Source organism: Anomalospiza imberbis, chromosome 6 (assembly GCF_031753505.1).
Source record: "Anomalospiza imberbis isolate Cuckoo-Finch-1a 21T00152 chromosome 6, ASM3175350v1, whole genome shotgun sequence".
NCBI classification, from domain to species: Eukaryota; Metazoa; Chordata; class Aves; order Passeriformes; family Viduidae; genus Anomalospiza; species Anomalospiza imberbis.
Genome location: NC_089686.1, coordinates 17,107,092 through 17,119,883, shown reverse-complemented (window position 1 = coordinate 17,119,883; position 12,792 = coordinate 17,107,092). Strand labels below are relative to the sequence as shown.

At 37.0% G+C, this 12,792-nt stretch overlaps 1 protein-coding gene across 3 annotated transcripts in view; it reads left to right on the top strand.

Annotated features, from left to right (window-relative positions):
- TDP1 (tyrosyl-DNA phosphodiesterase 1) overlaps positions 1 to 12,792 on the top strand; it is a 42,691-nt gene that overhangs the window by 28,265 nt on the left and 1,634 nt on the right. For all 3 annotated transcript variants that reach the window (XM_068192630.1, XM_068192628.1, XM_068192629.1), the window contains exon 15: positions 6,553 to 6,667. In XM_068192630.1, coding sequence (XP_068048731.1) covers positions 6,553 to 6,667 — 115 coding nt within the window. The remainder of the gene's footprint in view (positions 1 to 6,552; positions 6,668 to 12,792) is intronic.

Sequence of the window (12,792 nt, the reverse complement as noted above, 5' to 3'; positions counted from 1 at the left end):
TGGAGAGTTCTTATCCTGCTCAGTTGTTCCTAGGGGGGAGATTTTTTGATCACTTTTACTTCTTTTCTCAGTTTTTTTCCTTCTGTATCATTTGAGTTGGGAGAGTCATAAGTAGAGGGACAAAAGTTCTTAAAATGCAAATAAGATTCTAGAGAAACAGATGCTGATATAAAACTATGACACAATGATGTTCTCAGGGTTCTCCTCACTGGGTCTGTTTGGCCTGCTGTATTTTTACAAAGTGGTGTGTAACAGGTTAGCTAACCATGGTGTGAATACAAAGCATTCTCTCTACAGCTCTCACCTCTCTTGTCTTTGTGAATTATGGAAAGCTCCTATGCTTTTCGATGGCTGTACTAAAACCTGTCAGTGTGCACAAGGTAGTCTTATGGTTGAGTTTCAGACCTCTCAGAGCACAACTTAATTGAAGCTTATTTAAAACTTGCAAGAATATGTAGCAGTACATATTTTGGGAGAGAATACTTAGTTCTTTTTCTCCCAGATTCCTACATATTGATAATTAATTGTGAAGACTGGCAACCAGAAGAGAACGAGTCACCTGATTATCACATGGATGTGATATCCCATGGTGTATGTGGGAGCAAAGCAGGGAGAGACACTGCAGCTGCTTTTCTTTCTTCACTGAGAAGTGCCTGCAGAGACTCTTGGTAACAAGGAGATAGTCAGATACTGATACTGGGCTTATGTGCATGCAGTCATCTAATATTCAAGTTGCACTGCTTAGTTTATGAATTTCTTATGCATATGCCCTGCAGTTAACTGCATAAAAAGTGCTTCTTTGATAACTTAGTCTGCTTGTCACACTGGTTCAGTGTGGTTTTAGAATACTATGTGGCAGAGTAGATTTAAGTGAAGGTAACAGAGAACTGGGAATAGACTAAAATTTTTAAAAACAGAAATGCTTGTTTGCAACTGAAGTTATGCAAAGTATAAACTACATGAAGTGCTTTGAAACATAACTGAGCTTTCCTAGGCCTCGTGGGACTCACCATGCTGTAGCTATCAGAATGTTTATTTAATGCTGCCAGTTTCTGATAGTTGTTTGTTCAGGTTGTTTCATGCAGTATTATCACAAAGTTCATGACATGTTTTCTCGTAGAAGTTAAGACTTGGCATCATAGAATCACACAATCATTTAGGCTGGAAAAAGACCTTTAAGATCATATAATCCAATCATTGAAATATCCCTGGCAGTGATAGAAGTTGAACCCATGTCCCAGAAGAGATTGGAGCATTAATCCAGCACCTGGGACTACTTGGCCACACTACACTACCCTGGTGTATTTGCATAGCACACACTTAATGTCACTTATCTTAAGAACTCCTCTAGCTTTGCAGTTTGTGCCTTCTATTTTCTGCTGAATACAAATTTGGAAGTGGATCGTTCCTCACTTGCTGTCATCTGACTGCCAGTTTTTGTCTTTTTTAACAAATGCTTCCAGAATTATGCTTTGAGGTTGGGTCTTGGCCTCATGTGCTAATACATACTCTCAGAAATATGTTGAATGGTTGTTCCCAATATAGCAGCAGCTGTTATCATTTACAGTTTTAGTGTTTAGGGAAAAATCAGCTGATGCTGGCATTAGATCACAAGCTTCTATTGAGTAAAAAATAATGTTTATAAGAAAGATTGTCCTGTGTTTGAACTATATTTCCTTTTCCATCTCAATCTCTATTTCTTACCTCCTACATCTACACTCTCTCTTTTTCAACTTGCTCTTTCAGCTGCTGGGGATTCCTTTCCAGAGGCTATGATAACTTGCATCTTTAACAGGTAAAGCACATAGTGAGAAGGCAATGACCAAAAAGCATGGAGTTCTGGGATGTTCATGTTCCAGTAATTATTTTGTTTGAAAAATCTTGGAAGTGGCTAATGGAAATCCTTTTAAGTAAATAGTTCTTCCTCACAGCTTCTGTGTCTGATAAGATGCTAGGATAAATTGAGCTTGACCTGTAAAATAGTATAAAAATTTGTGAAATACTTTTTATAGAGTTTTGTTGAATATGGTACTGACTCAGTCAGCTTTTAGAAACAGAAGCTCAGAGAAATATAACAGATGCTATTAAACTGAAAACCTTCCCATAATTGCTTACCTAGTGCTATCAAATCCTGCAATTATATCTAGTTAATCAAACTCAGACAACTAACAACAGTATTTCAGATTCTGAAGTGCTGTATTTGATGCTGAATACTCACTGGAGTGAAGTACTGTTTTGTAGTTGACTCTTGGTCTGGGTGTATGAACTGAATCTGGATTAGAGATCAGCCAGGCATTTTGCATGTGATGCATGTGAACTGCTTAAATTTTTGCTGCATTTGAATAACTGAGCCCAGCACTTTCAGTCATAGCTCAGCTTAGAGCAGAACCAAAATCAAGTCAATTAAGCTCTTTGACTGTAACATCAACTTCCAAGGCAATGTATTACCACTTTCTTCTTTGGTTTCTCTAGTTTTAGATGAAGTCTTTCATCCCATGTTAAATGGAGTGGGAAAGCTAATACAGTGTAAAGTAAACCAAGATTTTGTATGTAGACTTCAAGATATTAAGCCTTGCTTTAAGTGTTCACAGAACTGCGACAAGGTTTTCAAATTCCAGTGTTAGACACCCAGACACATGCTTTCCAAACCAAGAAACTTTGGGTTTAGATACCTAAGTTTGTGACAGTGAGCTTCTTTAAAAAGAAAAATCTTCTAGTACAGTTGGATAAAGCTCTTTGGAATAATTGCACCCAGTGTTGAGGAAGGATTTTGCTGTGTGTTCTGCTGGCCAGATGAGTGTGGCCAGTGTAGAGTTTGTGCGCATCCTTAATTCTTTGCTGCCAAAACTAGCAAGTTTTTAAATAGTTTTGCCAAAGAGGACTTTTTTTCTGTTTACTAGCATTGGAAACATTAATACCATAATAATCCAGTGGGATAATCAGTTGTCTCCAAAATACTGGGAGTATTTCAAAAGCTGTTAAACTTCCTTTTCCCTTTCCTCCCAATGACTGCTTTTTCAATATATGATGCTAAGGCACTAATAGAAGCCATATCAGCACCTAAAGTTTTATAAGTACAAAAAAAAATTCTTTCCCAATTAAGATATGTATTTATCAACATTTCAAAATGTATTGCTGTAAGCAACAATCAAAGAGCAAATTAAAGCTGCTGAGGGAAAAATTCTGAAAGAATAGAATATGGCTGAGGAAAATTTACAAGTCAGACAAAATTATTTTATGCAAGATCCTGCTGGTTTGTTCTTTGGAAACAGCAATGAGAGCTGTTAACATTCAGGAAATGCTCAAAACAGACAAAGTGTGTGACTTACTTCAATTTCTGTGTGAAGATAGACACATGAGTTATTTTTAAAAACATGTGAATCTTCTCAGAGAGCCTTGTTAAAGAATGTATTCCACAAACTAGACACTTACTCCAGGGTGTTTTGAGGAAAACCAAATGTCTTTTCTTAGGTGAATATTTCCAGAATGAAGGATCTCTATAGGTTAAATTGTCAGACAAATAAAACCGTTTTGGGATGAACTGGTAGAGTCAAGCAGCATTGGAGGACAGCATCAGAGTCTTTCAGAGGAAAGAGAAATATAATTGCTGAGTACTGAGGAATAAGAAGGCAGAGAAAGGCAAAGTTCTAGAACAAGAGAAGGAAGCAAAATGCCTGAAAAGAAAAATGCTGAAGAAATAACAGGGCATGGAGTGTAGAAGAAATGAAGTAGAAACAAAAATATTGCTAGGTTGAAGAAAACAATGGATAACAGGGAGGAAGAAAAACCGGCGAAAAATGTCTTTACTTTGTAGGTGGAGGCTGAAGTAGGTTGTGTTTTACACTGTGCTTTGTGACAGTGAGGGTTTCACAAATGTCCAACTCAGATGGTGCCAGGCAGCAGCTTTGTAATTTTGGTGCTGTCCATCAGGCATATGAAGTTTATTGTAGCATAAGAACCATCTCACAGGATGTCTGGGCAATCAAATGTCACACATGTCACATACATGCTGACAACTTACATGCTATCTGGTGAGTAGTATCTACGAATACACACCACCCAGACCCTCCTACCAAGTACAACCTGACTGCTGTGAGTTATGAAAAAATCTCTTGGCACCACCATCACTTACACAGTTCCTGTTGTTTGTGAGCTACTAGAATCCCTGGCATATTTCATGTTCTTTCCACTATAAACAGAAGTATGGTTTTTGCATTTTTACATGACATTTCTACCAATCCCTGAGTGATTCAAATTCATTGGAAGTAAGGCTATACATCTTGATTGTTGCATTTTGTGTAAATAATTATGAATTTTTCCAGTCATTTTCAAACCCGTAGATGTTTTTGAGCTTTTAAAAATAATCTTGCACATTTACATTGTTCTGTTTTGAACATATTACTTGTTACCTCAAGGCTAAGCTCCACAAAATGCTGTAGCCTGGTTTTAATGCAGATTTATCAAAATATCTGACTGAAATAGTATAAGAAAGGGAAGTTCAAACTGGATTTTCTTTCACACAGTCTTTTAGCATGGACCTTGTTTGTTTGTTTCCTCTGTTCTTTCATTTAAAGGGCAGTGGCTTTTGCCTAGTCCTTGAAATAATACATAATGTTTCTTACAGCATAACCTGTAGTTTGTTGTTACTTTGGGTCTTGAGACAAAAGATGCATCTATATTCTAAAGGAGATTCTTGAACTAACTTGCTCGAACTGCTGTCTGACATTCTTTGGCAGCTCTCCTTTTTGTAGGTTACTATTCTTCTTGAATATTAAAGAAAAAGGCACAAAGCTGCATTGATTCCTGTGCTTTGGGTGGTCATGTGGATGTTGCTGTCTCCAGCTTAAAATGATAGCATCTGATGGTGTGAAACTCCAGTGAAGAAAGACTTGCAGTATTGTGTATAGATGGGACTCTCCATTCAGACAGTGTGTGTTTGAGTACCACGGGGTTTTTTTGTAATTAGGATGCTTGCTTGTACTATCACAGAACATTAAGGCTGTGAAACTCAGACCTGGTGGACCCATAGAGTTTGAATAAAGTGTAAGTCAATAACTGGACATGAGCTGGTGATGTGCACACTCACAGCCCAGAGAGCCACTTGTGTCCTGGGCTTCATCCAAAGCAGTGGGCAGCAGGGGAGGGAGGGAGGGGATTCTGCCTCTCTGCTCTGCTCTGATTAGTCCCCCACCAGAAGTGCTGCATCCACTTCTGGGGTCCCAGCACAGGAAGGACCTGTTCGACTGAGTCCAAAGAGGAGATACAGAAATGGTCAGAGCTGGAGTGCCTCTCCTATGGGGAAAGACAGAGCTTGGGGTTCTTCAGCCTGGAGAAGAGAAGGCTCCAAGAAAACTTTATTGTAGCCTTTTAGTACCTAAAGGGGGGTTATTAGAAAGGTGAGGACAGACTTTTTAATAGGAACTTCAGGGACAGGACAAGGGGCAGTGGTTCTGAACTAGAAGAGGGTATATTTAGACTAGATCTAGGGAAGAAATTCTTTACTGTGAGGGTAGTGGAACACTGGCACAGGTTGCCCTGAGAGGTGGGAGATACCCCATCCCTGGGAACATTCAGGATCAGGTTGGACAGGGCTCTGAGCAATCTGCTACTAGTGGAAGATGTCCCTGCCCAGTGTACAGGAATTGAACTAGATGACCCTTGAAGATCTCTTCCAACCCAAACTATTCTATGATTTTAGAAAGAAAAGTAGTTGTCAGTAATATCTTATAAATAAAGAAAGAAACTTGATAGCCTTTAAATTTCTAGTCTGTTCTAATCAAACTCTACTTGATTGACAGCTATTTGAAATCTCAGAACTAAGAGATTTTGCTTTTGTGTAACTCGCTACAGTTGGGATCCAGTTTCTCTGGAGAAGTAGCTAAGCAATACAACCTGCCCAAGTTAATTGAATCACTTTAAATCTGTCTATCTTTGTACTGTACTGCATTTTTTTATAGTCCTTAACCTTGTTTGACAGTAATGCTGTCATTCTAATATAAGTGTAGTCTTTGAAACTTTTGTGCAAGCAGTTTCAAATCTTCATTAAATTTTTTGTCTGTGGATGATGTTACCCAACATGTCTGAAAAGCACAGATTTGAAGACTTGCTTCTATAACACAAAGTGATTTCTAGTTTAGTCCATGTAACATACTGAGCATCCAATTAATGTGGTCAGAATGAAACTAAGCAGCAAAGAGAAATTTTTAGAAGCTTTTCACTTTAGTTAAATATTAAACACTGAAGGAGTTCACCTAGTGAACATGGAAATTATTTGGTGTATGTATAGGGGCCTGAGAAGTCAGAATATATCCAATATGGACCCACATGGGCAAGCCAATAGATGTAATAAAAAGAGAAGAGCTGAAATAGTAGAAGTAAGAAAAGCTGAGTTTTTAAGACATGAAGGTGCTTCATGAAGTATCTAATCTCAGTAAAGGAGGCAGAAAATTTTGTTCATTAAAATAGCTCACTGAGAAAGCATCTATTGTAGATTAAGTTTGTCTTTTTCCCCAGAAACTAATGAATCTTCTATATGTTTCCCTTCTTTCATAGGGATTGGACAAAGGTTATTTTCATGTAGGAAGGGGAAATCTTCCAGAAAGGAAAGATTCAGCAACATATTTTCCTGTACCTTATGACCTCCCACCAGAACAGTATGGATGCAAAGGTAAGGTGTGGCTTCAGAAGAAAAGTTGGCTTGTATTCTACATGAAGCAAGCTAATTGAGTAACTCTGAGTTGGTTGAATACTGCTGTGTTCCAAAGATTTATTTTAACTTCTTTGTGGTGTGATTGTATGCCATTTGGTATCAGTTCCGTGTTCTGCTTGTGACTTCAAAGAAAGCAACTAACTATAAGGTTCTTTATTCTAATATTTTTCTTTATTGTTTAAGTTTTGGATCAGTAACTTCTATGCTAGTTTTTATTCCTCTTTTGTGATTGTTATATGCATTAAGAAAATAGATATTCTTTATGGAATCAAATGGTTTTTTGCAGAACTAATAGGGGAAAGAGTGTTGAAAAGGGAATGTTTGGAAGAGAGCAGGCATGAGCTAGAAACTGTCCTATGGAAATGGAATGTGAAAGAAATACTGTAGTGCAAATGTGAAAGTATTGCTGTAAATCAGAAGAAAGAAGAGTTGCTTTTGCTCCATTCTGTATTTCATAGGTTTTATTTCATAACACTTGAAGAGGTGTACAAAATCTCAACTGTCTCAGTTTCTGAGATCATCTCGAGAACATGCAAATCAGCAAAGTGATAAGAGAGTGCAGCTGTGGGGTGAAAAATACAAAAATATATTGAGAATAATGTTGACGTGCAACCTGCAATTTTTGGGAAGAGTAAATTTTTGTTTTTGTCCTTAAAAGAAATGTCAAAAAATTGTAATTATCTTTCTTTTTGAGAAGCCTTGATCTAAGAAAGAAAGCATATAGGATTGATATTGAAAACACACATAGTTTATTAAAACACAAATGTTTCAGTAAATGTTTGAACTAAAGAATGAGCTCTTAGTTCAAAATGCTCTGAAACTTCTTAAACCCTCTGGAAGAGAACCCTATAAAACAGGGGGGTAAATGCATTCTAATAAACAAGTTGTTTCTCATTAAATTTTCTCTTAAGTGTATATATTGAGATCAAAGAGTGAAACTATTGTCTGATTAATAGTATATAGAAGATAAATTTGTATGCAAGAAAATAAGACCGGTTCCAACTCAGTTGTGATGAATCTAGAGTGAAGCTACATATTAGTCTCTCTACATGCCAATTACATTAATTACCTTAGTTGTTTTGCCCTTTGTTGAAGATTTCTTTCCTGAACAATTCTCACAACTTGTAAAAATGTGTTAAGATGTATTTCATTATGTTCCTATGGGAAAATCTATTTTACCCTTGGTAAATGGGGGCTAAAGCTGTCAAATCTCATGCTGGAAAAATGGCGAGGAGGCTGGAAAAATGGTAGGGAAATGAGATGAAAATTAGCTTTAATACAAGTTCAGGCATTGTTCAGAAATTGACAGTCCACTTAATTCATTAGTTCTCTAGCTGAAGTTTTCAGCCACTGACAGCTGTGATTTCATTAAGGATGCACAAAAGGATCTTTAACATATCTCACAAGAACAGCCCTCTCCCTTGTGAAGGGCCCTGTTCACTGTTCAGTGTTCCACTGCCACAGTTACATGGAAAAGCAAATTACCTTTTCCTTGTTACTTCAGATATTCAGTGATTGATATTTTGTCTGATTTCCAATGAGTGGGAATTGGGAGTATGGTAAAATTACATTTGGTAAATATTTATAGTGATTTCAGGAAACTATTGTAACACTGCATCTCATTTATTACATATAACATGTGCTGTATAAAAGGAAGAAAGACTGCATGGCATATTTACCTCCAGCTCTGGTAGGCTTAGGTATTTGCATTTAACCTGTTACTTAAAGAGTTGAAAGAATTTTCATTTACCCTGCTTTGTGCTAGTGGCACAGTGCTTAAAAGAAGAGGTTGGTGTTTTGTCCAGCAAAGCTATAGGAATTCTTTGTTACTCTCAGCTCCCTCACAGGAGGTCCTGTAAGTTCTGGGAAAACTTGTACTCTCAGGAGGTCATATAAGTTCTGGGAAAATGTCAGTGTACGTGGTCTCCACCTTTCTCTCACCTTTGTTTCTTCTTCTAAGTTCTAGAAGTAGTTAAGTAGTTAGAATATTTTTGAAGAAATTAAGATAGAAGACTTCTGGGAAAGTATCTAATATTTTTCAATAACTACCTTTTTTTTTCTAATTAATGTTACGTAGCTGCTTGAAACCCATATACTTTCTAGGGTTTGAAAGAGCTAGACTAGCAACATCCTGTATAAATTTTTGGAGAACTTCAAGTACTTCCAGTTTGCCTAATATGGTACAAAGTCTAAGAGAATATCCTTTCTTTTTAGTAGATGACAACTGGAAGCTAGTCCAGTTTCTAGTGATTCTAATACATTGGACAGAAAATATTTCACTTATTTAAGTCAGAGAAATGGTAAATGTGAATCAAAGTATGTTTAGAAGTTCAGTTTTCAATTTTTCAAGCAACAAGTGTATATTTTCATTGTAAATCATAGCCTAAGGTGAGGAAGCCAGGGTTGGAACCCATCTCATTCATATTGGTTTCAGTTTCCTTCCTCAGCAGAATCAAAAACATTATTATTGACTAGTAAACCTGCAGTTTGAGATTGAAGCTCTCATAATGCAGCTTGACATCAGACACTGCCTCAGAAGACCTCCTAGAGCCCAAGTGTAACATTTGAATGTGCTTGTTCTCCCAGCTCTTTATAATGACTGTAAAGAAATTAAAACTTTGCATGAGAAGAAACTCAAGTTAAAGAGTCAGTATTTAGTTTGGCCACTTCTGTGTAATGTTATGATCTGGTTGCATACTTGCAGACCAGAAGGAGCTACTTGACTATCTGATTTGCCACGTTACCAGCCAACTTCTTTGAGTTCAAAGCTCATGCTTGGCTAAAGGAGATGTGCTTCAGGTTATTAGGTGAGAGCACTGTCATGAGATGGCAAATTCACCAGATGGTCAGTATTTTTCTTCAATAGTTGGTCAATTCAAGAATTTTAAAATGCAGTTTGGTTTGAGTATTCTTTTTCAGGGTAGATGTATGATGCCCAGTCTAATTTTGGAACTTCTATGTGATTTGAGCCATCTTGTGCGGAGTGCAAGATTTGTAGTTGAAAGTCTGAGGAAATCAACAGTATGACATCCTGACAGATCAGAGTTAAGTTTGCACAGGGGACTTTTACCTAGGCATTTTTCCTGTAGACTATTTCTTCACAAATGCTTTAAATTACCAGCACAAAAGAGTTACATTATGCATGATATACATAGCTTGCATGATTCCTTGTTGCAGGAAATAACGTGCGTATTTTACATCTGGCATTTTTAAAATAAAGAATAAGATCATTCCAATTCTGACATGAGAAAGAACCTCATTAATTTATAGCAGATAACATTTGTTGTGTGCAACATGTACATTATTAACTCTTTTCACATTGCTGTTTTGAGCAATTGCAGTTGATGACCTCCAATAGTCAGCGGAACAGCAGAAGGCCATTTGTGGTCAGCAGATGTACTACTCAATATCTAGATAAAGGAATCATATAGATACATAATCTCCTGAAGGCCTCTGTAGTTAACCAAGAGATTCAAGCTGTCATAATAAAAAAGACTATTGCAAAGCTCAGTGTATTGATGATACTAAGATAAAAGAAAACTATAGACCAGCATTATGATTTGAGAGTTCTTTGGAAGGGAAGCTGAAAATTATCCAGTCTGGTATTTGGGAATCATGCACACAATAGCCTATCTTACTTAGCAAGATATCATTATAAATAACATTTCTTTGTATCTTTAACAGTACTCAGATTTTTATTTTCTTGTAGAATCTTTTAAATGAGTACTGCAATTTTGTTGTATAACCTTTTTATTGTGTAACATTATCTTACTGAGCTCCCATCATCATATCTCTGTTGCAGTATTGCTATTATCTCTCTTGCCAATACAAGTTGCTTACTGTATTCAAGGAATTTCACTTCATTTGTGATTTAGATATTACACTGGCTGAGGAAATCATCTGTTGTGTGGAGGGAACTTGAAACTTCTAATTCATAAGTATATCAAGGTTTTTTAATAACAGTTTGGGGGAGAGCTCAGAAAAGTGCAAAATACTTTTTTTTCCCTCATCACATCAGCACTTTGAGAAACAAAATAAATCCTTTGTTTAAAACTGCAGTACTGGGTTGTGATTTTTTTTCTCTTTTTTTTTCCCCCCAAACAAGTGGTCATTGTCCTGGCATTCAGAAATCATCACTTTCTTTGGGAATATTCATACAGATCTCACATCTATTCCCCATCTGCTTTTCCTCCTTCTTGAGATCTTTGAGTATAATTTTTGCACTGAGAGGAGCAAGATTAGTTCCTTTTCAAATGCCATGCTCATCCAGAGGGCAGGGACAAGAGAGACTGAAGTGTAGTGTGCACCTTTTGCAAATGCTTAAGGAAGAACTTCCAGATTCATGCAGCGGGGAGTGAGTTTGCCATGTAGAATGACTTGAAGAAGTCTGGTTATTTGTAACCTTTCTATATATGTGAATACTTGTTGCTTTGAAGCTATCTTTTGAATTAAGTGGAGGTAAGAATTCAGTCTCTGTGTTTAGAAATCGACCAGGAATTCTTTCATCCAGATCTCCACTCACAGTGCAAGAGACACCCATAGGAAGAGGATCACAAATGTGCTTTCCTTGTGTTTTATACTTTTCTATTCAATTGTGTCTTCCTAGTTTTGACTGTATTGCCATCTGTCATATTTGTGAGAACACGGAGGCTTGATGTGGCCTGCCAGCATGGATTCTTTGAGTGGTACTCAGGTGTTACTCAAAAAGAACTTGTCTTGTTCTCCAGAGCCTCTCTACCTTTTAAGTAAAATGTGGTAGTCTATTCAATTGTGAGGGGATGTTCAAAAATCTGAGTATAACTGAAATAGTGCTCCACCTGAGCTTTCAGACAATGTTTAAGTAGCAGTGGGGCTGGAATGGCCCCATTTATTTTACTGAGTGCTGACTCTACTGCTGGAGTTCTGCTGCTTGTAAATGAGGCAAGAGCAAAGCTGTGGTACCAGCCTAGTAGATTACTCAAGTGAGGTGCAGTTGAGACAAAGTTGAGGTATCAGAAATGAAGCACTGATCTTAAAATGTGTGGAAGGTAGGTATGTAAGGACACTTTAAAAGTTAATTAATGGGGCTTTTGTTTCCACCCCCCAAGAAGATCAAATGAATTAACTTTGAGAAGCTTGACTGTCATTTTTGTGTGCAACAGTAAGCAGCTGCCATAATACAGTATTTGTATGTAGTTATCTTTCTCTTGCTGTTATAGATCCTATTAAAAGTGATTAATAATTTAAAATTGAACCTGACATTTTATAAATAACTGAATCAGCAATGGTTCTACACGTGACTTACTAAAATATTGTCAGCTTTTTTATAAAATCAGCAGCATCCCATTAACAGAATAAAGTTCCAAGTACAATAATAACTGCCTTGAGCAAATTTTATTTAGATCGCTACAATTAGAAAGAACTAAATTAGGTATTGAGACCTCTCAGGATGCTTTAAAGAGGTGACTGGAGTTATTTCTGTACATCTTAAGTTTTCCTCTGCCTGCATGTTTTGCTGAATTAAGCAGAGTTAACTGCCAGATGGTAGGAAAGTAGGGAAGATGGATAGATCTAAGCTGCATAATGTACTCTTGAGTGACAGATTCCAGTGCTTGAGTGGGACTGGATTTATTCTGATGTCACAGATAGAAGTCAGTGTTCAAATCTGAATGTATGTTTGAAATCCTCAATGCTTTTGCCAACATTTGCTTTATTCTGTACCCATTTTTTTAACTGTTGATGTTTACTATCTGGTAAGGTATTCGCCGAAAATACAAAAGGTACACATGGCTCTTCAGCAGGAGACTGATAAAACAAGCTTAGGGAAATAATGGTGCTATTTTTTTTCTTTTTAAGAGATGACTCAAAAGTCTAGATATCCTGCAGTTGAGCCAGAAACCTAGAGAGCTTTCTTGGCAGTGCACTGTGAGTTAAGTGCTGTAGTTTCTTCCAGTTTCTGAGGCCTTTTATTTTTTACATGCTTTGAAATCACCTGTCCACTGTAACAAAAAAAAAAAAAAACCACCAATTACCTACTGCTCTCTTCCTGCTGTAAATAGACACATTTAAAAACATTTGTGTAGCTGGGATATGTTTTACTGCAA